This window comes from Pyrus communis, chromosome 1, assembly GCF_963583255.1.
Source record: "Pyrus communis chromosome 1, drPyrComm1.1, whole genome shotgun sequence".
NCBI lineage: Eukaryota > Viridiplantae > Streptophyta > Magnoliopsida > Rosales > Rosaceae > Pyrus > Pyrus communis.
In genome coordinates this window covers 20,078,869-20,105,514 of record NC_084803.1, presented here as the reverse complement: position 1 = coordinate 20,105,514, position 26,646 = coordinate 20,078,869, and the positions used below count along the sequence as shown (strand labels likewise).

Genomic DNA, 26,646 nt, shown 5'->3' with positions numbered 1-26,646 from the left:
CACCGAAGTTGAAGGATGCCAGTAGCTTTACCATTCCATGTGTAATTGGAGGGAAAGAGTTTGGGAGAGCATTGTGTGATTTGGGGGCATCCATCAATCTGATGCCATATTCAGTGTATGAATCACTAAACCTTGGAGACTTGAAGGAAACAAAGGTAGTAATCCAGTTGGCAGATCGTTCAAATAGATATCCCAAAGGTCTATTGAAGGATGTACTTGTGCAAGTGAATGAGCTTATTTTTCCTGCTGACTTTTTTGTTCTTGAGATGGAACATGACCCTATGCCTACTGCACGTCCTCTTATATTGGGAAGACCATTCCTTAGAACGGCGTGTACGAAGATTGATGTCTACGATGGTACTTTAACCATGGAAATTGATGGAGAAAGCGTCAAGCTCAAAATCTTCAATGCTATGAGGTACCCTAGTGATTTTGAATCTTGTTTGTCTATTGATGCGTTTGACTATTTTGTGCAGGATTGTTTTAATGAAGGTATGGAACAAGATAATTTAGAGAAGGCGTTAGTGCATAGCATTACACATGGAAAACTTAATTATTCCGAGCACACTGAAGAAGAATTGATCCAGACAGTGGCAGCCTTTGAGTCTCTTTCACCAATTCGTGGTAAGTCTTCTTCTTATTTTATTTCTCTTTCTACTTCTAATGAAAAAATTCTTCATTTTGTGATTCAGGCACCCAAATTGGAGCTTAAACCGATTCCTGTACATTTGAAGTATGCATTTTTGGGAGAGGATGAAACATTACCGGTCATCATATCATCACAACTCACAGCAGAAGAGGGGGAGAAACTGATCCGGGTACTAAAGGATCACAAAATTGCCATAGCTTGGAGCATTGCAGATATCAAAGGTATAAATCTAGCTACATGTATGCATAGGATTCTACTGGAGGAAGGTGCAAAACCTACAAGGGAAGCTCAACGCCATTTGAACCCACTTATGATGGAGGTCGTCAAGAAAGAGGTTATCAAGCTTCTTGATGTTGGCCTCATATATCCTATCTCGGACAGCAGGTGGGTGAGCCCTGTTCAAGTAGTTCCGAAGCGATCCGGAGTCACAATTGTTAAGAATGAAGCTAGTGAGCTAGTGCCTATAAGTGTGCAAAATAGTTGGAGAGTCTGTACAGACTATCGGAAGATAAACAGCACCACACGCAAGGATCGCTTTCCAGTTCCATTCATTGATTAAATGTTAGAAAGGTTAGCTGGTCATTCTCATTATTGTTTTCTTGATGGATATTCTGGATATAATTAGATTGCAGTTGCTCCGGAGGATCAAGAAAAGACGACTTTCACATGTCCATTTGGCACATTTGCATACCAAAGGATGCCGTTTGGACTTTGCAACGCCCCCGCCACATTTCAAAGGTGTACGGTAAGTATCTTTTCTGATATGATTGAGAAATTAATTGAAGTGTTCATGGATGATTCTTTTGATACATGTCTACATAATTTGTCCTTAGTTTTAAAACGTTGTCAAGAAACTAATCTGGTCTTAAATTGGGAAAAATGTCAATTCATGGTTTCGCATGGATTAGTTCTAGGGCATATCATATCTGAAAATGGAATTGAAATTGATAAATCTAAAGTAGAACTTGTTAGTTCTTTACCTCTCCCTACTACTGTCAGGGAGGTTCGTTCTTTTCTTGGACATGCAGGTTTCTATCGTAGGTTTATGAAGAATTTCTCAATGATTTCTAGACCCTTGTGCCGTTTGCTTCAAAAGGATGTAACATTTGATATGAATAAAGAGTGTGTGGTAGCATTCAACAAACTTAAGGAGTTGTTATCCACGGCTCCTGTGATCATGCCACCAGATTGGAGTTTACCTTTTGAGTTAATGTGCGATGCTTCAAACTATGCCGTCGGTGCAGTTTTAGGATAACGTGTCAACAAAGTGCCACATATCATCTATTATGCATTATGAACACTCATTGATACACAGTTGAATTATTCAACAACAGAGAAGGAGCTTCTAGCTGTTGTATTTGCTTAAGAAAAATTTAGATCTTATCTAATTGGAACTAAAGTTATTGTGTTTTCTGACCATGCAGCTTTGAAGTATTTACTCACAAAAAAATGCAAAACCGCGACTCATTCGATGGATACTTCTGCTTCAAGAGTGTGGGGGTATTTCATGTTTGTATTTAGTTATGTGCAAAATTGATTCAAAAAAAAAAAAAAAGAAAAAAAGAAAAAAATGTATACGAAGCAAATAAAACAGTTTTTTAAGTTTCAGTTTAGGGGTGTGGTCGGAGGTATTAGTAGAGTGGTTGGAGAGCTTGAGTTCTTATAAATCTCAACAAGAGAATTGCTTGCAATGTAGCTTGGAACTTGTGTTTACCTATCCTTTCATTTCTATAACCCTTTCCCTAAGCCTCATTATAACCAATAAAAGTCCTCTTGATTTAAGTTTTACAATTATGATTGTGGAGATGAGATCTTTATGCAAGCTTATGGTAGATCTTTCACATTTGATTCTTTGAGTGAAACACGTTAAACTAAACATATGTGTGATTGAGTGTATGTCCCGTGAGAAGGTCACTAGTTTGCATGTGGTGTTTTAAAACAAAACTTGAAATTGCATTAGCATGGCTATTACACACACTACACTTCAAGGATGATTAAAAGGTAGTTGTTAACATTTGAATAAGGAAGATGAGCTTGGATTAGCTTGTTTGATGCTAGCTAAGGTTCTTGATGATTTGTTTTCTTGAATGAAATTCTATGAGGGTCACATAGGGGGAAGCTAATGTTTTTCATATTGCTACTTTTTCATGTTTTCTTTGTTTTCCTCAAGGACTAGCAAAAGCTAAGTGTGGGGGTATTTGACAAGCTCATATTTATATATATTTTATATCAAATTCACTTGTCTTTTCTTAGTTAGTTCCTTATATTTTTGAGCTATTTACTTTGTTTTTGTGTTTTGTAGGATTTGTCAAGCAAAGAAAAGAAAAATAGCACAAGTGGGATTTTAAGTAACAAATTCGTCAAAACTGCCTGTGCATGTCAGCTGACTTTGGAAGCAAGTTGCGGACAGTTCAGAATGAATTAGAGAATGAACCTTATATGCTTGGAAATCTACAGATGTCTATTTTCTGGAACATTTTGCAGATTGTTAATATCATTTTTCTAGAAGAAGTTATGGCCTTTTTAATAATGAAAGGTTCCCAAGGGGATGAGCAGTTTGTAACTGACAAGAAAGCATTAAAAGCAATAAATCCAATAAAACTAACAGCCAAAACTGATGCAGCCAAGAACAAGCTAGCTAACACCTATTCAAATATCAGTGGAAATGGAAAATTAAGTGGGAGTAATGGGCATAAAGGCTGCCCAAAGAGTTACAATTGTTTTAGCATTTCCTCTCACTTATTGTCATCACTAAATGGTTGTTAGTGGGGTGAGTTATGGAGAAACAATTGTGGCAGTAGATAAGAAGAAAAGGGCTACAGGTTGTTGAGCAAAGAGGAAAAAAAAAGGTGGAGAAAAAGATAGAAAAAAAGGAAGGAAAGCAAAGAAAAAAGGCAAGGCTGCTACGTTGGGGAAGGAAGGAAAGGAAGGAGGAAATCTTGGCATTCTCTTCTTTCGGTTTTATTTTCTCAAATTCATGTCTTTCTTTTGGTTTCATTTGAGAATTATGTGTAACTAATTTTAGTAGTTAGGGGCTGTTTTGAAGCCCCGAATATGATTGCAATTTTGTTATGACATTTCATTTGAATTACTTTTATGAATGGATAAAAATTGGTTCACTACTTGTCTCATTGATGAATTCTTTATGTGTTTTCTACGGATGCATACTTAGTAAGCATATCTAGGATTCTAATGCTATGAATATGTGTGTGCCTGCCCTTGTCAAATGAGGACCTACATATGTTCTAGAGTAGTACTTGTTAATTGCAATTGACATGTGAATCAATTTCTAGGATAAGTAAGACAACGCTAGTACTTACAATGCCTTGTGATGACTCAACCTTTTTTTGTTCTTAATGATTTCTACTTGTTAAATCTATGAACACACCATTCTAGATTGCATGTTAGGGACTAAGTTACATTGAAAACGCCATTCTCTTAACATACTACATCAGAAAGAGTAATAGGTTGAGTTCTAACATTAAGCCAACTTGAGCATCTTCATCCGAAATTGAAAGGAATTTGAATGAAACATAACATGCTTGCATGATTATTTGGTGGTGGATAGCAATTCCCCTAACTCATTTTTCTTAATTTCTGAACTACTTAAAAATCCGTGTCTGTTCTATTTTTGTTCGATTTAATTTAAATAGCAAATCAACTCCAAAAATACCAAAAACTTGTGTGAGTGTAGCTCTGTGTGTCTAGTGTGTTCATATAAAATTTTGTAGAGATAAGTGTAAGTCGGTCTAATAATTATTTTTTGGTGACTGGTCAATAGGTACAGCAACACAGTTTTTTGTAACAATTTAAATAGTCAGATAAAACAATTTTTTGCGGGAAAGACCTTTATTTTCATATGCTACAATTGACAAATCTTAGTGTTAATAAGGAAAATTAATAGGACATTTGTGTGCTACTTTGTGGTATGTGATAGGAGCATATTTAGGCGACTTACTTAGCTTGTTTTCGTGCATTTATATTGTTAATTCCTAGTTGTTTTAGTAGTTTAAGCCATTTTCGTGTGTTTTTAGGTTCATATGGCTAAGGAAGCAAAAAGATGCATTTTGGAGCATTTTGGAGCAAAAGGAATGGACGAAATTGAAGACCTAAAAGATCTTATGTTTGAGCAACATTGAAGACTCCTATGCATTTTAGAACACAAATCAAGTTTTCCTTGCAACCTAATTGCCTTGTCGTGGCCTTCCATAAGTGGTTCCCTTCCTTGCCGTGCAAGAGAGGTCTTTGTTGCCTATTCTATGTCATTAAACTACATTCCTTTGTACCTTAATCTCAGCCACAACTTACATACCTTTTCTATTCCAAAATCTTTGCCTAATTTCAGAAATAAAGCACATTCCCTTTCTTGCACTCCTTTGCCGCAAGTTACATGTCTTTCCCTTTTAATTTCTGACTTTGTGTTTCCTTTTCCTTAGGGATTTGGAGTTACATCCTTTCCTAAAACTAAGTAATAAAGCCTTAGGATATTTTCTGCCCAATATTTCCCACCATAGCCGCACCCTACATGCATTCACTCTTCATAATTCACTCACATGCTCTCTCATCATCATTCCACACCTCCATGGCAGCCACCAACCAACCTAGCTGTCATGTTTCCCCTTTCATCATTCATCAACTTTTCCCATTCATCAACCCGTGCATCCCCTCACCAAGAAATCATTCAGCCACATGCACCCATAATCATTCAACACCAAAGGGAGGAAGCCAACCCGTGCATACACACTTCATTCCAGCAATTAAATCCATCTTTGCCGTGTTTTCCCCCCTTCATTCCAGCCATTTCACATGTCTTTCCAACCTAGCCACATCCACATGCACCCATAATCATTCACTCACCTTGCAGCCACATGCATTCCCCTTTGCAATTCCAGCTTTCCACCAACAAATCTAGCTGTCACTCACATGCATTTCCTTCATTATTTCAGCCACATATCCTCCCATTCTCCCTATAAAACCATGCATTCCCTCACCAACAAGGAGAACCCCCCTTTTGCCGTGCAAAACACCTTCATTTCCAGCATCTTCCCCTTAGAATTCCTTAGGATTCATTAGCCATTCATACCATCAAATCCCTTTGTGCCGTGCCCTATTATCTTCCATTCCAGAAATTCATACACACTTCCAACCATCACACATCCTTTCCTCCATACAAATACCACCCCAAAACCTATCCTTAGACCTTATGCCGCAACAAAGAGGAAGAGAAGAGGGCCTAAACGTTCATACAATTCAAGTTTGAGTTGTTGGAATGTTTAGGTGCTTCTTTTCCTTTGATTTCAATGTTTAATTTCAATTCTCTTTGTCTTGTACGTATGAGGAACTAAACCCCCTTTAGCTAGGGGGTGATTCGAAACCATGTTTATGCTTGCAATATGAATTGATTACCTTTGGTTGGAATTTCATAAGTTGTGGATTCAATTTGTTTAACCGTTTGATTGATAACTTATTTATGTATGTTTATTGAGAGTGCACGCTTAATTTTCATGCATGAATATGACGCTAGAATATAAGTGAGTTTCACCTAATAGTTATGAACTTATATTCACAAGTAGTGGAGGTTGCTTATAAACAATCGCGTTAAATGAATTCTTGGCAAGAGTATCATGCTTTTCATAGTTACAAATGCCTCGTCGATGCTTATGATTTCCAAAGAACGTAATGATTCTAACTTGTATCTTTATCATGTTGTTCATATAGAGAACTTGTTAGGAATAATTTGATTGCGATGCATATTCATCCAATTCAATGATTCTAGGGAAATCTGAAGGTTAATTTAAGCGGACCTAATTAACTTGGAGCGTCGAGTTTCATAATTTATCGAAAGACCAACTGAGAATCAATCTTGTATGCAAGTGTAACATGTGTGGAGAAGAACCTTCTAGCTAGCATTCCATCCATATTTCCATCACATTCATATTTACATTCTGCTTTAATTACAATTTGTGCATTTTAGTTAATTTCATCAAAAACTCAATCCCCCCATATTTTGTTAAGTCTTAGTCATTCAAATCTGTTTTATTTTGTGTCTTTAAGCATTTGAAGTCATAAACACTTTCAAATTCGTCCAATTTAAGTTCTAGTTTCTGTTTTGAGTAAGTTTTGCATTCTTTTAGTCTAGTTTAGTGTTTTAAACTTTATTTTACGTTTTTGAGTCAAATCCAAGTGATTAACAATCCTTCCTAATCCCCGGTCCAGAACAATCCCTACTTACATACTTACTACAATTGATAAAAAGAGGGTTTAATTTGTGTGCGTATAAATAACGCATCAGTATGCTTTTAATCCTATCTTAGGGAAACCTTTGAAGCTCTATATCTCTACCTCTGATAAGTCAATAGGAAGCCTGCTAGCTTAAAACAATGAAGGAAGAAGAAGCAAGCAACATACTATCTTAGTAGGATCCTTACTGACATAGAAACCAGATATACCCCAATTTAGAAGTTTTGTTTGGCTTTATTCTTCATTGCCTGCAAGTGAAGGCATTGCATGTTGCCCTGCCACATCCACATCATTGCTAAGACTGATGTGATCAAGTATATGCTATCAAAGACAATGTTAGCTGGGAGAATTAGGAAATCGATTTGAGCACTATCAGAGTTCAGTTTCCAGTATGTAACTTAAAAAGCTATAAAGGGTCAAGATTGATGTGATCAAGTGTTCTCCTTATAACACTTCACTTTGTTGGATTAGTTTTTAGCCTTCTGGTGTTGATCCCTCAATGCCCTCAAATTCTCGAAGAAGTTGAGGAAGGATTCAAATTGATCTTTTGACATTTGCTGAGCCTTGTATAGCTTAGTCAAAGCCTTCTCAGCATCTTAGAGGGCTTTGAGGCTGAAGAAAGCTATGAAGTCCATCTGCATCCACTCCCTGAAGACTTTACGCGCATCTTGGAGAAGTTGGGATTCAGAATGACGCCTTGGGGACCTTAGCTTGGTCTTGATTTGCCCAAACTCTTTAACAAGTTCGGGTAAAGAGGTCGTGGCTGGTATAGATGCGAAAGGTGGGGGCATCACTCTAACACCCCTGAAGGCAGCAGCGACGGATATAGCTTCAGTTGAAATTGGAAGAGGAAGGCCAGAAGTAGCAGAGGCAGGAGCTGCATCAGTGTTGATCTTCTTCGGTCGAGGGATATGAATCCTAGTGACGGCCGAGGAAGAGTCACCTTGTGCACTGCGGGCTGGAGAAGCTGCCCGAACCCTCACTAGAGCCTATTAAACCAAGAAAAGAATGAGTTAGGAGGATGGTCTGCAATTGAAATTAAAGAAAACCACAGAAGAAAAGATGGTATACTTGAGTCGAGCTTGGGGCTTCAGGAAGAGGTAGAGGTGGTGTGATGCGAGAATTATACGCACACAAATTAAACCCTCTTTTTATCAAGTTGTAGTAAGTATGTAAGTAGGGATCGTTCTGGACCGGGGATTAGGAGGGATTGTTAATCACTTGGATTTGACTCAAAAACGTAAAAACACAATATAAAACACTAAAATAAACTCAAAGAATGCAAAACTAAACACTTAAAACACTAAAACAAATCAAATGACTAAGACTTAACAAAATATGGGGGGGATTTAGTTTTTGACGAAATTAACTAAATTGCACAAATTGTAATTAAAGGCAGAATGTAAATATGAATGCGATGAAAATATGGATGGAATGCTAGCTAGAAGGTTCTTCTCCACACATGTTACACTTGCATACAAGATTGATTTTCAGTTGGCCTTTCGATAAATTATGAAACTCAACACCCCGGGTTAATTAGGTCCGCTTAAATTAACCGTCAAGTTCTCCTTAAGTTAATGAATTGGATGGGTTTGCGCAACGCAATTCACAACATTCTCCAAAAGTCCTTTACGTGAACAACACAATAAAGATACAATCAAAGATCATTAAGCATCATGAAAACTATAAGTGTTGACGAGGCCTTCGTTACTATGAACAGCATGAAACTAGTGCCAAGAATTCATTTAACGCAATTGAGCTCATCAACTTTTACTACTTGTGAATATAAGTTTGTAACGATTAGGTGAAACTCACTTATATTCTAGCGTCATATTCATGCATGAAAATTAAGCGTGCACTCTCAATAAACATACATAAATAAGTTATCAATCAAACAGTTAAACAAATTGAATCCACAACTTATGAAATTCCAACCAAATGTAATCAATTCATATTGCAAGCATAAACATAGTTTCGAATCACCCCCTAGCTAAAGGGGTTTAGTTCCTCATACGTACAAGACAAAGAGAATTGAAATTAAACATAGAAATCAAAGAAACACCTAAACAATCCAACAACTCAAACTTGAATTGTATGAACGTTTAGGCCCTCTTCTCTTCCTCTTTGTTGTCGCACAAGGTCTAAGGAAAGATTGTGTGATGGTGTGAAGTGTTTTGGAGGGATGGGGAGTGGTTGGAGTGGATGCAATGGAGAAGAAAAATGTGCAGAAAATGGAACTTATATACACGGCACAAAGAATGGGATTTTGTGATGGTGTGTGGTGTGATTGTTTTGTGGTGAATTCCCATGATTTGTATGAATGCATTGCATGGTTTTATAGGGAGAGAATGGATGGGAGAACATGTGAATGGCAGCTAGGAATGATTAAAGAAGGGAATGCATGTGGAATGACAACTAGGTTGGTTGGTGGAAAGCTGAAAATGCAAATGGGAATGCTGGAAATGCAAGGGATGCACGGCAAGGTGTGTTTGTTATGCATGTGGCTGAATTGTTTGTTGGGAAAACTTGTGAGTGAATGATTAAAGATGCATGTGGATGAATTATACAATGGGAAAGCATGTGATTGACAACTAGAGTGAATGGTGGCTGCAATGATGAAGTGTGATGGCTGAAATTGCAAGGGAGGTGCACGGCATAGAATGTGTTTTGTGGAAATGCAAGGTAGGGTGAATGATGATGAATGCATGTGGATTAAAGAAGAATATGGAAGTGAATAAATTAAAATAGGGCTGCAAGGTTAAAGGGCTAGGGTTTAAGTACATAGAATGGGCCTAAAATAGGGTGGTTTGCATGGCAAGGGAAGGGAAATATGGTTAAGCCCATGGCAAGGTTGTGTAATTGGGTTAGGGCCATTGTTTTATGTCCTCAAGTGCATACAAGGCCTTCACTTTCATCCAACACTTTGGCTCCAAGCATAAGCTATCCATCCTTAGCCCAAAAGTGCTCTAAAATGCCCCTAAATGCACTTCTTTCCTCCATTAGCCCTTAGAACCTGAAAACATACGAAAATGGCTTAAAAGACTAAAATAACTAAGGAAACACAACGTATATGCACGAGAACAAGCCAATTAGGACGCATAAATATGCTCCTATCATGGTGATGTGGTTTTTGATGGTTGAGAAGGGTCAACCTTGCTTGCTGAAGGGGGATAAGAGTTGCCTGAGCCCTTATCAGAAGCCTGTTTTACAAGGAAAGGAAGAAGTTAGAATCTCAGTTTATATATAAACTAAAGAAAAAGCAAAAGTAGGAATACTTCTATACTTGTGATGGAACTTGAGTGGAAGGAGAAGGTACCTTTGTTCTTGTAGAAGCCTTAAAAGAAGCCAACGGACTTGCCCAAGAAGTAGCTTGGGAAGCCTATGGGCTAGTCACTTCTGAGACCACAGGGATCGCAGGGACTAATGGTTCCCCAAAAGTGGTTGGTGGTAGTTGGTTAGCCTTATGCACTAGAGATGACTGAAAAAAGAAAAATATAATGATAAATATAAGTTAAGGAATAATCTGAAGGAGATTTTAGTAGAACTTAGGGAGAAAAGAGCTTACTGAGGTGCTGTCATCCTTAACATAGTGAAGCATCTCCCTAGTCTTTGGATTGAACTGGGAAGTGGGAGTCAACACTATCGCCGGAGTAGGAGTTAGAGAGATGGGGGATGAGCTCTGTCCAATTAAAGGCGCAAGTGCCCCAACCTTTGCCTAGAAAAGAACAAAAGTGTTGGTTAATTCTAAAATTTGAGAAATCACAACCTAATTAAAGATCGAGAAGAATTATACCTGTGAAGGCTTGGCCTGACGAGGAGAAAGATGTGCTGCTCGGGTTGGAGGAAAATAAGGCTCAGGTTGGGTGGTCCATTCGCTTTTAATGTCCTAGTTCAAGAGAACAAGTAAAGAGTCAGTGTAAGTATTAAAGAAAATAAACTTCAAGAGTAATTTCATACTTAAAATGAACAAAAGTTATACATTCAACTCCTCAAGGTTTGCCTTAAAGACTACTTTATCCTCAGGCTGGACTTCTCTGCTCGACTGCCCCTCTTTAGAGGTGGGGGCAGATTTCTTGGTTGCTAGAAGACCTAGTTACAAGAGAAGAAATGGGTGTTAGTTCACAACCTAAGAAAACAGAGACAAAGGAAGAAAAACTAAAAGTATTTACGAGAGGATTTTTGTTTCTTCCTGTCTGCTTTAACTGGTAGGCCATGGGAGGATTTGGAGGCCTTGGAGGTCTGAGCTCTGGTCCTCTTCCTGGTAGGAGTCACCCTCGGGCCAGGCAAAGCAAGTTGAGGTACAAACCTATCTTCGGGCTCAGACTCCGAGGATTCCACTACGGTTGCCCTTGCCCGTTTAAGTGTCTGCTTGTCGACTTCGGGCCTAGCCTCGGCCTTTGAATCTTCAAAGAGCTCGAAGAAGTCCTCAGCATTTCCGATAGCATGGCTGGACCCTGCTTCTTGTCTTGCAACCTCGACCACAGCCTCTTGGATGACGAGTGTGTCTGCAGCTTCCTCATCTAACTCGACATCCACTTCCTCAATGTTGCCTTAGGCTGCAAAAAATAAGAATTAATGATCAATAAACTATTGATGTATCACAAAGAAAGGTAAACCAGGAATGATAAAAAATATACCTATGAGAAAGAGCTGATTCTTCTGGTGGATAATCTCCTTTCAGTTTTCGAGCTCATCCTTCTTGGGGTAGGATGTGAAGAAGAACTGCCCGAAGAAGCGATCATGGGCCTTCTTGATGTCCCCTCCAAACTTCTTCGACCACTTGTCCTCCCACCAAGTGGCAAAGGATGGAGTGCACTCGAAGTTCAACGCCATGGGCTTGAGGGCGATCTTGCTCATCACTTCAAGTCTATGCCGGGCTGCCCGAAACGTCATTTTCGAGCGAGAACGGAGGCAGTAAGAGGTTCCGCAGTGCATTGAATCGAAGAATGGTACTGAGATGGCATGCCTGAAGCTAAGCTGCCTACCACAGAAATTTGGGTGGTATATCTCCAGCTCGTGCTCGTATCCCATGCGGTCCCTTTGCACTCTCCATGCCAAATCTTTCTGCTGGATGCAACTCATGAACTTCTCCTTATAGAGGCTAATAGCATCTTCCCTGAAGGTGTCTTGGAAGATTTGGTTTGAGAACCATGGATATCTGTGTAGCACAGAGGTGCCTCACTCCAAGTCTGGCCGAGTCCGGCAAACTCTGAAAAAATAGAGGCATGCGAATGTTAAGTGATTGGTAGGAGATGCCTTGGCCAAGATGCAGCCATTTGTGGAGCCAAAAATAACCAAGAAAAATATGGATGTGATAGGAGCATATTCATGCGACTTAAATGGCTTGTTCTCGTGCATTTACGTTATGTTTCTCTAGTTATTTTAGTCCTTTATGCTTCTTTTGTGTGTTTTCAGGTTCTAAGGGCTTAGGAAGCAAGAAAGTGCATTTTGAGGCTATTTGGAGCATTTTTGTGCATGGATTGGATACCTTAATCATGGTGCAAAGAGGATGGACGAAATTGAAGCCTTGTATGCTCTTTGGGGACATCAAACAAAGGGCCTAGCCCAATCAAACAAATCCTTTGAGCCATGGAAAACCTCTAGCCCAATCAAACACATTATGCCATACAAACCAACCTATTTTAGGCCCATTCTATGTACTTAAACCCTAGCCCTTTAAACTAGTTCATTTATCACTTATCAAACCATTCACTTATCACTCACCACATATCATTCACTTATCACTTAACATATCATTCATTTATTTCACTTCCATACTCCTCTTAATTTCACATGCATTTCCACCTTCCTACTTCATCATTTCACCACATTCTCCCTCTTTAACTCACATGCATTCATCATAATTCACAACACAAAACAACTTCATTGCCGTGGGTTCCCATTTCCTTTCCAAACATCTCACATGCATTTCTTCATTATTTCCTAACCCTACATGCATTATTTATTGCATCTTCACATGCATTCACACACACTTTACACATTCAAACCGTGAGCTCCCATTCCTATATGCCATTTTCAGATTTCCACCCACTAACCTAGTCATCAACACATGCACTTCCACCTTTCATCCACAATGATTCATGATTCATTCACTTTGCATCCTTTAATTAAATCACATACTTTCCCATTGTATAATACATCCACATGCATCTTTAACCAACAAACATTACAACCACATGCACCCTTTTCTCCACATTCCAAACATTGCCGTGTATTCCCTTCATCAATTCCAGCATCTTCACATGTCTTCTAGCTTTCCCTTTCATTTCCACCACTCATTCTTCATCATTTCAGCCACCTACATGCATTAATTATTAAACTCTTCATCATTGCATTCAGAAAATGAGCAAGAAAGCTTCTCAATGCCGTGTATCCCCTTCACCATTTCAGCACATTCCAACACCTTCACATGCAATTCCAGTTTTCACATGTTTTCCTAACTGATTTTCCATCATTAATTAGCCACTTGCATCTTAAACAAACAGCCATATGTTCCCTCCACTACTCCTATAAATACCCTTGCATTCATTCATTCAATCTCATCTCATTTTCATACACAACACACCACAAACACTTCCATCTTCTCCCTAGCCGTGAGTCTCTCCATTTTCTGCACCATTCCCTTCCCTTTCTCCTCCATTTCTTCCATTTCCATAATCCCCCAATCCATTCAACACACCAACAACATCCCTTAGTCCTTGTGCTACAACGAAGACGAAGAGAAGAAGACCTAAACGTTCATACAATTCACGTTTGAGTTGTTGGAATGTTTACGCGTTTCTTTGATTTCAATGTTTAAATTCAATTCTCTTTGTTTTGTAATGGAAGAGAAGAGTGCCTAAACGTTCATACAATTCAAGTTTGAGTTGTTGGAATGTTTAGGTGTTTCTTTGATTTCAAAGTTATGAGGAACTAAACCCTTTTTGGCTAGGGGTGATTTCAATACCATGATTATTTATGTGATATGAATTGATGAATTCCGGTTATGAACTCTTGATTCGTGAATGCAATTGGCTTAACTATTTGATGATTAACTTATTTGTGTTTGTTGATTGAGGTTCGACACTTAATTAGCATGCATGAATATGTGGCTAAAGTTTAAGAAGGTTTCACATAATCGTTACTAACTTATACTTGAAAGTAGTGAAGGTCGCTTGTCACGATCACGTTAAGTTTAATTCTTAGCATGAGTAACATGATGTCATAGTTGCAAATGCTTTGTCAATGCTTATGGTTTTCATTATTCTTAATGATCTTCGATTGTATCTCTATTATGATGACATGTAGGGAACTTTTGAGAATGTTTTGGGTTGTCGAATGATGCCATCCAATCCAATAATATAAGGAAAATCTGAGGGTTAACTAGTGATGTCACGGTTAATTTGGGGCATTGTCGTTCATAATTCAATGAAGGAATAACTCGAAATTGATTCATATGCATAAATATCATGTGTAGAGAAAGAACCCTTAGCTAGCTTCCCATCCATTCATTTCCGTCAAATCCATATTTACAATTTGTTTTGTTTCCAAGTATTCATTTTAGTTTAAATTCGTCCAAATCCAATTCCCCCCTATTTCGTTGAAGTCTTAGTCTTAATCTTTCTTATTTTTAGTTTTGCTTTCTTCGAGCATTAAATAGTGTTTTATATTGTGTTTTTATGTTTTTAAGTCAATTTAGAAGGTTTAGCAAGCCCTCCTAATCCCCGGTCTAGAACGATCCCTCACTTATCCATTCTACTACAATTGTCAAACGAGGGTTTAATTTGAGTGTCAAGTAATTCTCGCATTAAATTTTGGCGCCGTTGCCGGGGATTAGCAAAGTTGCTAATCCCTTGTCTTTATTTTTATATTTTGTTTTTCGTGCATTCTTATTTCAGATTCTTAGTTTGTTTGTTTCCTTGTTTTTTTTTAGGTACTGTGTATGACTCGTAGCTCTCGTCCTATTATAGAGAACATCTCCGACTTTGACGGTGATTTTGAACGCACTTTGAGGAGAACGAGGAGTCAACAAGAGCCACCACAACCTCCACCACAACCTGGGCTTGAAGAAGACGCGGTAGGTGAAGAAGAAAAGCCCACGGATCAGATTTTTGAAGAAGAACAAGCCATGGCAGCAGATAATAGAACCATCAAGGAGCTTTCGGCCTCGGGTTTGGCCAATGCAGACCCTCTTTGCATTCAATACCCCGCGGCTGCCCAAGGCAAGACCGATGAATTTGAACTCAAATCCAGTTTGTTACACCATATTCCGAAGTTCCATGGCTTGTCTATGGAAGACCCCAACAAACACTTGAAGGAGTTCGAGGTGGTTTGTTCGAGCATGACCCCCGTCAATGTGGATGGGAGTATATTGAAGATGAAGGCCTTTCCATTTTCACTTATGGACAAGGCCAAAGATTGGCTCTACGAACTAGCCCCGGGAACTGTGACTTCGTGGGAGAGTATGAAGTGTGCTTTCTTGGAGAAATTCTTCCCTACTTCGAGAGTGATTCTCCTACGGAAGAAAATTAGTGGTATTCAACAGAATCATGGTGAGACATTCCCGGCTTATTATGAGCGCTTCAAGGGCCTTGTAGCTTCATGTCCTCAACATCAAATGAAGGAGGAACTTCTCCTTCAATATTTCTATGAGGGCCTCCTTCCTATCGAACGTCAAATGCTTGATGCATCAGCGGGAGGAGCATTGGTGGACAAAACACCAAGGGATGCCAAGAATCTCATAGCCAACCGAGCGCTCAACGCCCAACAATATGAAGGAGTGGGCCAAAGGGAAGCACCACGGCAACAAAGTGTAAATGAGGTGAGTGCTATTTCTGAAATTCAATCACAACTTGCTAATCTTACTTCTTTTGTTTCTCAGGTTGTGATTGGTCCAAAAGCACAAGAACACCAAGTTTGTGGCGTGTGCTCAATTCAAGGGCATCCATCCGACAAGTGCCCTCAACTAATCGAGAATGGTGGGTGGGAATCTGCCAATGCCATGGGCTATGGGAATCAAAACCAACCAAGGAACGATCCATATTCTAACACATATAATCCAGGTTGGAGAGACCATCCAAACTTCAAATGGAGGGAGCCACAACAAGCTGCCCAACAAGGAGGATTTAGGCCAAACCCCCCTGGTTTTTATTCCAAGCCGTATGCACCCCAACAATCCCAACAACCTTCGGCATCATCTCATTCAGGTACGTCTTTGGAAAGTAATCAAGCTATGCAATCACTAACCTCTATTTCGCAGGGGTTGCAAAATCAAAACAACCGGATAGAAAATAACGAGAAGGAGATGATGGATATGAAGAAACAAATAGGGCAGATTTCTGAGTTCCTTGGACAAATTAGAGAGCAAGGAAAGCTTCCTAGCTCAACCACAGTCAATCCAAAGGGAGGATTCGAATCCGCCAAGGCCATCACCCTAAGGGGTGGAAAAGAAGTTGGGACCGAGCCAAACAATCCCAAATCTGCCCAGAAAGTAGATGAAGAGACGACACAACCTGAGGAAGTATCTAGCTCACCCACGGTAAGGGTGAAAAACCCAATGCCGCAAGCCCCCAATCACCCTAACTCGGCCAAATCAGGTAATTTAAGTTCAAATTCATGTACTTCACGTTCTAATCTGCCCAATGTACCTTTTCCTCGCAGGTTCATGCAAGAAAAAAAGGAAGAAAGCGAGAAGGACATTCTTGAAACGTTCCGGAAGGTGCAAGTGAACATACCGCTTCTCGATGCAATCAAACAGGTTCCAAAGTATGCTAAATTCCTCAAGGACCTATGCAATACAAGGAGAAGAAGGGCAAACAAAGAGGTAGTGAAGGTAAGCGAGAATGTGTCCGCTGTTTTGCAACGTAAACTGCCTACCAAGTGCAAAGACCCCGGTAGTTTCACGATTCCTTGTGTGATTGGACATAATCGTTTTGAACATGCCATGCTTGATTTAGGTGCATCCATAAATGTCATGCCTTATTCTATTTATGCATCTATGAATTTGGGTGAATTAAAACAAGATGGTGTAATTATACAATTGGCCGATCGTTCTAACGCGTATCCAAAAGGAGTTTTGGAAGATGTGCTTGTGCAGGTGAACCATTTAATTTTTCCGGCTGATTTCTACGTCCTAGACATGGAGGATTCAGCCCATTCTACATCTTTGCCGATTCTCCTTGGTAGGCCATTCATGAAGACGGCCCGAACGAAGATTGATGTATACAAAGGCACCTTGACAATGGAATTCGATGGGGAAGTGATTGATTTTAATATTTCTGAAACTATGAGATATCCCGTTGATGACCATTCTTGTTTTTCCATTGATGTTATCGATTCTTTGGCGCAGGTATACCTTGAAGAATTGAACGAGGACGCCCTGGAAACAACCATCACTAAGGCCATAGAGCGCAAAAATGAAGGATTTGGGCCAATGCAAGGCCACGGCAAGGAGGAGGAATTCTTTGCAATGGGTTCTAGAGAAGAAATAATTGAGGTTGTGGCAGCCCTTGAGTCATTGCCACAACAATATGGTAAGGTTCCACTCTCACTTTCAAATTCAGTTTCCACTAAGATGCTACCTTCTGTTGTTCAGGCACCATCGCTTGAACTTAAGCCGTTGCCGGACCATTTGAAGTATGTGTTTTTGGGAGAAGGCGAAACATTGCCCGTCATCATTTCATCAAGTCTCACGGCAATGGAGGAGGAGAAGCTTGTGAGGGTACTGCGAGAGCACAAAACAGCCATAGGGTGGACTTTGGCCGACATTAAAGGAATAAACCCTACCACATGCATGCACCGTATACTTCTTGAGGAGGGGGCTAAACCAACTCGAGAGGCTCAGCGCCGTCTCAACCCTCCAATGATGGAAGTGGTGAAGAAGGAAATAATCAAGCTTTTGGATTGCGGAGTGATCTACCCTATCTCCGATAGCCGTTGGGTCTCTCCAGTTCAAGTCGTTCCCAAGAAGTCCGGAGTAACTGGTATCAAGAATGATGAGAATGAGCTCGTGCCTACACGCATTCAGACTGGATGGCGTGTATGTATCGATTACCGGAAGCTAAATGCCATGACTAGGAAAGATCACTTTCCTTTGCCATTCATCGACCAGATGCTCGAAAGGTTAGCCGGTCATGCTTTTTACTGTTTTCTTGATGGATACTCTGGATATAACCAAATTGTGATAGCCCCGGATGATCAAGAGAAGACCACATTCACATGTCCCTTTGGAACATTTGCTTATCGTCGCATGCCATTTGGCTTATGCAACGCACCGGCCACTTTCCAAAGGTGTATGGTAAGTATATTTTCCGATTTTGTTGAAAAGATCATTGAGGTTTTCATGGATGATTTCAGTGTATTTGGGAGTTCATTTGATAATTGCTTGGATAATCTGACCTTAATTTTGAAACGATGTGTTGAAACTAACCTTGTCTTGAATTGGGAGAAATGTCACTTTATGGTGAAACAAGGTATAGTTTTAGGACATATTGTTTCAGAAAAAGGAATTGAAGTAGATAAATCGAAAATAGACCTTGTACGTCACTTACCCTCTCCTACTTCGGTTAGAGAGGTACGTTCGTTTCTTGGCCATGCAGGGTTCTATAAGTTTTATCAAGGACTTCTCCAAGATGTCCAACCCTCTTTGCCGATTGCTTCAAAAAGATGTGCCATTCAAGTTTGATGAAGAGTGTAATTCGGCATTTAACCAACTCAAGGAGAAGCTAGTCTCGGCCCCCATTATTGTACCTCCAGATTGGAGCCTTCCGTTCGAGCTCATGTGCGATGCATCCGACTATGCATTAGGAGCTGTTCTAGGACAAAGAAGAGACAAGCGGCTGCATGTCATATACTATGCCTCTCGGACTCTCAATGATGCCCAATTGAACTACTCCACGACGGAAAAAGAACTTCTAGCTGTGGTTTTTGCTTTAGATAAATTCCGTTCATATTTAATTGGTACTAAAGTAATCGTTTATTCTGATCATGCAGCTTTGAGGTACTTGCTCACGAAAAAGGAAGCAAAGTCGAGGCTTATCCGTTGGATTCTTCTTCTTCAAGAATTTGATATTGAAATGCGGGATAAGAAAGGAAGCGAGAATGTAGTGGCTGACCATTTAAGCCAAATGATCCACGAGGAGCATGAACATGCCGTACCTATCCCTGAAACTTTCCCCGATGAGCAGCTGCTATCCGTTGAGGTAAGTGAACCATGGTATGCAGATTTAGTGAATTACTTGGTGGCTAAACAATTTCCAAATGAACTAAACAAGCACCAACGTGATAAGCTTAAAAATGATGCACGTTTCTATGTTTGGGATGACCCTTATTTGTGGAAGTATTGCTCATATCAAATTGTACGTAGATGTGTGCATGATTCTGAATTTCACTCAATTCTAAGCTTTTGTCACACATATGCATGTGGTGGTCATTTTGGCACACAACGCACTGCCCTCAAGGTTCTAGAGTGTGGTTTTTATTGGCCGACTATATTTAGGGATGCTAGAACCTTTTGTATGTCTTGTGATCGTTGCCAACGAATGGGTAACATAGGTACCAAGGACCAAATGCCGCAAACCCCTGTCTTTAATGTTGAAATTTTTGATGTTTGGGGCATTGATTTCATGGGCCCTTTCCCTCCATCTTATGGTTTCACTTATATCTTGCTAGCCGTTGATTATGTTTCTAAATGGGTGGAAGCAAAAGCCACCCGTACTAACGATTCTAAGGTGGTTGCAGATTTCGTAAAAACTAACATTTTTGCTAGGTTTGGAATGCCGAGAGTAATCATAAGTGATGGAGGGTCTCACTTTTGCAATCGGACCATTGAGGCGTTGCTAAGAAAGTACCATGTCAACCATAAGGTCTCCACACCTTACCATCCTCAAACAAATGGCCAAGCCGAGGTGTCTAACCGAGAAATCAAACAAATTTTGGAGAAGACCGTTGGACCAACAAGGAGGGATTGGAGCTTACGTTTAGATGATGCACTGTGGGCATATCGTACGGCATACAAAACACCCATTGGGATGTCACCTTTTCGGCTCGTCTATGGTAAGCCATGTCATTTGCCCGTAGAGTTAGAGCACAAGGCACATTGGGCCGTGAAGACTTTCAACATGGACAAAGATGCAGCGGGAGTTCATAGGAAGCTCCAATTGAATGAACTTGAGGAGATTCGGAATGAAGCCTATGAGAATGCCCGGATGTACAAAGCCAAGACCAAAGCATTCCATGATAAAATGATTCGAACCAAGACCTTCACAGTTGGGCAGAAAGTGTTACTTTTCAACTCTCGCCTACGTTTGTTTCCTGGTAAGTTGCGTTCTAAATGGATTGGCCCGTTTGTTGTTACTAACGTTTTACCTTATGGTGCAGTCCACATAAAAAGCTTAAGGAATGGCGTAGAATTCAAGGTGAACGGGCATCGGTTGAAGCCATATTACGAGCATGGTGTGGGGCAAGTGGTGGAAGACATTCCTTTCCATTCCGTGGGCTCAAATGAAGATTAAAAGAGGGTACTCGTCCGGCTGAAAGACGTAAAAGAAAGCGCTACTTGGGAGGCAACCCATGCATCCGAATAGAGAAGAACTTGGAAACCCCTTTAAGAGACTTATTTTTATTCCTTTCTTTTTCTTTACTGCCTTTACTTTGCTTTCTTTCTCGTATTTGTTTATTTGCTTGCTCTGTTGTGACTTTCTGCTTAAAACATTGAGGACAAAGTTTGATTTAAGTGTGGGGGGGTAAACAATTCGTATTTGCATGAATTTCGTGGGATTTATTCACCTATCACTTAGAATGTTGTTTTTTGCTGTTTTAAGCGTTTTTAGAGTGTTTTAGTGTGTTTTATAGTGTCTTTGTATAAAACTCCGAAAATTTGATAAAAATTAATAAAAAAATAAAAATAAAAATAAAAAAAAAAAATTTTCTTTTCTTTGTTGCTATTTCGTTTCTGCCTTGTTAGGTTGTTTAGTTGTTTTTGTTTGTTTGTTTATTAATTGTGTGAGTCTATGATTGTAACATTGAGAAAATGTTTGATTTATTGATAGGCACTGCTAAACAAAGAAAGATGGTGCTTCATAAAAGTTGTTTGCTTGAAGCCTCACTACTGGGCAAAACTCTAGAAGCAGGAGGCATCAGAGCGGAAGGCGTCGAAGCGGAAGGTATAGATGCGGGAGGCATCGGGGCGGAAGGTATCGGAGTGGGAGGCATCAAAGAAGAGGCCTCAATACTTGGCCAAACGCTGGATGAGCCCGGAAAAATGTGCCTCTGGAAGTAAGCCGCAAGCCTTTGACGGTCAGTTTGACGGTCACTTTGCATCCGACCATTGGATTCTTGTAGCTCATCAAGCTTCCTCTTCATACCCGTCGAATAGTTGTTGGCAAGCACGTGCAAACTTCTATTCTCGTACTTAAGCAGTTTGATCTCCTGCTTGAGACTTTCCACCTCTGCCATCAATGATTCCACCTGACGGGAGCGGGCAAGCAGGCGTTGGCCCATATTGGACACAGAGCTCGCACACTGAACACTAAGTGCGAGGGACTCTTGAACGGCCAACTCATCGGACCGTCCTGACAGCAGCCTACTATCTTTTGGAGTGAGGAGGTTCTTAGCTACTATTGTAGCTGTTGTGGCGTCCTGCATCACGGAGTCTTCACCTGTGAGAGGACCGTTAGAAGAAAAGAAAGAAGGGCGCCATACGTTACCTTGACGCGGCGCGCCCGTATCACTGCTAAGGCTCAATTCCAAGCTAAGGTTCGATGAGTTTGCCATTTTTCAAAAGTGTTCAAAGAGAAGGGATGGAGTTAAATTTCAAAGGGCGGGAGTCGATTATCAAGAATGGGAAATCTTCAGAGTGTGTTTGTTGTGGTGATCGATAGCTCAATAAAAAAGCCAAGGCGACGCGTCCACCAATTCAAAAAGCCAGAGTTTCCGGCGTAATTTAGGCGACGCTTTCTCGGCTTTTCAAAAGGCGCGTTCAACTTTGTCAAAAGATTTTTTCTTTTCAGACAACACGTGGAGGCCATCATCACAACTACACATCTTTAGCCGACAAGCGCAAAGTTCGACGACGCTTTCTCGGCTTTTCAGAAGACGCGTGCAGCTTTGTCAAAAGGAGCCGCATCTGCACTACCACGTGTCGCTCAGAAATCGAAGGGGCGCCTGCTCAGAAATCGAAGAGGCGTATTCAAAAATCGAAGAGGCGCCACTATTTCAAAAAGCCAGAGTTGCGGGATCAAAACGTTTGTCGACAAAGGTAAAAAGTACCACCACTTGCTATTATCTCTATATATGTCGACCTTCATTTTTTTTTGCAAGGCAGACCTGAAGAAAATGCCCAGCTCTTCCTCACCTCTGAGGCCGCAAAGCCTTTCGAAATACTCAATTCTTTCTTCTTCCCCAAAGATGATACCAGATGACTGGAGTACATATGACCCAGGAGGAAACGGCGGATTGAAGCATGTGCTGATTCATTCACCGCTTCTTCAAAGCAAAGGTATCTCATATCATCAAGGTCAAAAGCAAAAGTATCTCATATCATGCTCTTTCCCTGTCTTTTTCTTTGTCCTTGTTATTACTCGCATGGCAAAGTAAACGAAAGCAATCAGAGGCACTTGGAGTCAGTCTTCTGTTCTGGAACCGACTGCCTGGAATCCATTCCTGATTGCTTACCTAGCGTTGCTCTCGAGTAGTCATCTTCAACGGTTGATACACTTCCAGAGAAGAGACCACTTCTGCAAGGGGAGCGAGTAAGGCAAGTGAAAATGATACATTGAAGCATGTGGAGACAAACATAGGCTGAGTTATCCTCCAACCCTTTTCAATACGAATTGGAAAGATTGAACAAAGAAACAGACCAAAGGAGTAGGCTCAGACCTTCGGGGGAGACCAAAAGAATCCTGCTGCCCAGTTCAAGAGTAGCACAAAGGAAAATCAACGATGGGAGGAACCCCTGTGGAATCAACAACATCAAGCCTCAATGAAATCAACAAGGAGAAGATGGAATTTACATTCCACAACCAGATTTGCGTCTCTAAACTCTTCTCTTTGTTATTTACATTCTGCCATGTTTAGTATGTTTAAATGCTTTTTGTGTGTTTACTTATGCTTTGTATGATTTTAAGCTTAAAACATTGAGGACAATGTTTGATTTAAGTGTGGGGGGGTAACTAATGTTGTTAATGCAAATTCGTGGGATTTTATCGCCCATAACTTCAAATGTTGTTCCTTACTGTTTTAAGGTGTTTTTAAGTTGTTTTAGAGTGTTTTAGTATGTTTTGTTTTTATAACTCCGAAAATACCATAAAAATTTGAAAAAAAAAAAAAAAAAAAAAAAAAAAAAAAAAATGTTTTGAAAAGCCTAAAAAGAGTGTTTTGAGTCGTTTTTGTGTGTTTGTGTCTTAGGGTACCTTCCAACACAATAATGAGGATTTGGTTTGTAATTGCATGACTGTTAAAAAGAGTTATAAACATGGATGAAAGTTTGATTTACTCTTGGTATATGCTTGGTTATGGTTATAATGTATGACTTCACATGCAATCATAAAAGAAAAAATTCGTTTTTGTAACATGCTTGAAGGAAGGAACTCAAACAAACGCTACAACCCTGAGAGACTTGAGCCTATAACGTTCTTTGGAGAGTATAATCTGTGATTTCTTGTTTTCTAAAGTCGTTGCTTGATCTCATTATTCCTTGCTTGGTTACTACTTAGAATGAAATTGTATCATGATAGAACTAAATGCTAGAACTTATATCCGTTTCATTCAAAGCATGATATTGATTGCATAACATACAATAAGATGAAGTTGTTAGTCAAGCCAAAGCCAAAAAGCCTATCCCTTTTCACATGTATTGTAGGATTACCCCTTTTGAGCCTTTTCAAGCTTATTTTCTTTGTTAACCCCTTGTTCTTAAAGGATAGTGAAGCATGACTTAGAATGAACTCCTTTTGATCAATATACTGCAGAAAATAAGTGTGGGGGAAGATAATAGGGCACGGCCAAAGAATGAAATAAAGAAAAAAATTGTTGAAAAAAAAAAAAAAAAAAAAAAAAAAATGAGAATGATCTCACAAGCATTGGTTATTAAAACTAGGGTCCAAAAGAGTGAATTTGACCCTAGTTGTTGCATGAATCTTCCCTTGTGTTTAAAAGTTGATTTCTGCCATTAAAAGTGAGTTTAAGTGTCAATTTCATTACTTCGCTTTCTATTACCTTTGTTTCACTTTACCTTTCTTTGTTAAACCATTACCCTTAGCCCCGTTACAACCCTCAACTTCTATCTTGATGTTATGTATTCAATATGTGGAGTTTGGAATTGATATAAGCTTATGAAATCACTGGTTCTCATTCTAAGTAGTAGCATTCCATTCATGAGATCATATTCATGTCATTATCGTAAATCCAGAAAATGCTTTCTTTGTCAGAACATATGTGAGATACTAGTCTTTCATGTTTACATCAATCTCTCACATATAACTAGTGTAGGGTGTGTAGTCAGAAAATCTGTGTGAAAATAGAGTGCATTCTAGTAAGGAATTGAGGAAATTCTCTAAGGCATGTTACTACATTCAAAACATGGTTTTAAATGCTTAATTGCGAACTAGTATGTGGTAACTATGATTAAGAATGTACTTAAGGGTAAAGATGGCTAAATTCTGTGGGAATAATGATTTTTAACTTGTCATGTGCATTGGAAATCCCTGAAACGATTGTTGGAAGGTGTAGGTTGTGTTTTACGTGTTTAGTGTCGTTTTGTTTATTTGTTTTTATTCTGTTTTGCTCGAGGACTAGCAAAAGATAAGTGTGGGGGAGTTTGATAGGAGCATATTCATGCGACTTAAATGGCTTGTTCTCGTGCATTTACGTTATGTTTCTCTAGTTATTTTAGTCCTTTATGCTTCTTTTGTGTGTTTTCAGGTTCTAAGGGCTTAGGAAGCAAGAAAGTGCATTTTGAGGCTATTTGGAGCATTTTTGTGCATGGATTGGATACCTTAATCATGGTGCAAAGAGGATGGACGAAATTGAAGCCTTGTATGCTCTTTGGGGACATCAAACAAAGGGCCTAGCCCAATCAAACAAATCCTTTGAGCCATGGAAAACCTCTAGCCCAATCAAACACATTATGCCATACAAACCAACCTATTTTAGGCCCATTCTATGTACTTAAACCCTAGCCCTTTAAACTAGTTCATTTATCACTTATCAAACCATTCACTTATCACTCACCACATATCATTCACTTATCACTTAACATATCATTCATTTATTTCACTTCCATACTCCTCTTAATTTCACATGCATTTCCACCTTCCTACTTCATCATTTCACCACATTCTCCCTCTTTAACTCACATGCATTCATCATAATTCACAACACAAAACAACTTCATTGCCGTGGGTTCCCATTTCCTTTCCAAACATCTCACATGCATTTCTTCATTATTTCCTAACCCTACATGCATTATTTATTGCATCTTCACATGCATTCACACACACTTTACACATTCAAACCGTGAGCTCCCATTCCTATATGCCATTTTCAGATTTCCACCCACTAACCTAGTCATCAACACATGCACTTCCACCTTTCATCCACAATGATTCATGATTCATTCACTTTGCATCCTTTAATTAAATCACATACTTTCCCATTGTATAATACATCCACATGCATCTTTAACCAACAAACATTACAACCACATGCACCCTTTTCTCCACATTTCAAACATTGCCGTGTATTCCCTTCATCAATTCCAGCATCTTCACATGTCTTCTAGCTTTCCCTTTCATTTCCACCACTCATTCTTCATCATTTCAGCCACCTACATGCATTAATTATTAAACTCTTCATCATTGCATTCAGAAAATGAGCAAGAAAGCTTCTCAATGCCGTGTATCCCCTTCACCATTTCAGCACATTCCAACACCTTCACATGCAATTCCAGTTTTCACATGTTTTCCTAACTGATTTTCCATCATTAATTAGCCACTTGCATCTTAAACAAACAGCCATATGTTCCCTCCACTACTCCTATAAATACCCTTGCATTCATTCATTCAATCTCATCTCATTTTCATACACAACACACCACAAACACTTCCATCTTCTCCCTAGCCGTGAGTCTCTCCATTTTCTGCACCATTCCCTTCCCTTTCTCCTCCATTTCTTCCATTTCCATAATCCCCCAATCCATTCAACACACCAACAACATCCCTTAGTCCTTGTGCTACAACGAAGACGAAGAGAAGAAGACCTAAACGTTCATACAATTCACGTTTGAGTTGTTGGAATGTTTACGCGTTTCTTTGATTTCAATGTTTAAATTCAATTCTCTTTGTTTTGTAATGGAAGAGAAGAGTGCCTAAACGTTCATACAATTCAAGTTTGAGTTGTTGGAATGTTTAGGTGTTTCTTTGATTTCAAAGTTATGAGGAACTAAACCCTTTTTGGCTAGGGGTGATTTCAATACCATGATTATTTATGTGATATGAATTGATGAATTCCGGTTATGAACTCTTGATTCGTGAATGCAATTGGCTTAACTATTTGATGATTAACTTATTTGTGTTTGTTGATTGAGGGTCGACACTTAATTAGCATGCATGAATATGTGGCTAAAGTTTAAGAAGGTTTCACATAATCGTTACTAACTTATACTTGAAAGTAGTGAAGGTCGCTTGTCACGATCGCGTTAAGTTTAATTCTTAGCATGAGTAACATGATGTCATAGTTGCAAATGCTTTGTCAATGCTTAT

At 39.5% G+C, this 26,646-nt stretch overlaps 1 protein-coding gene across 1 annotated transcript; it reads left to right on the top strand.

The window, feature by feature from the left end:
* Nucleotides 1–15,134: 15,134 nt before the first annotated feature.
* On the top strand, nucleotides 15,135–17,228 carry LOC137721265 (uncharacterized; the record flags this gene model as incomplete). The annotated part of the gene is made up of 2 exons (XM_068460403.1): nucleotides 15,135–15,626; nucleotides 16,527–17,228. Coding segments are annotated over 2 exons (1,194 nt in total), but the record flags the coding sequence as incomplete, so codon positions are not given.
* Nucleotides 17,229–26,646: the final 9,418 nt, after the last annotated feature.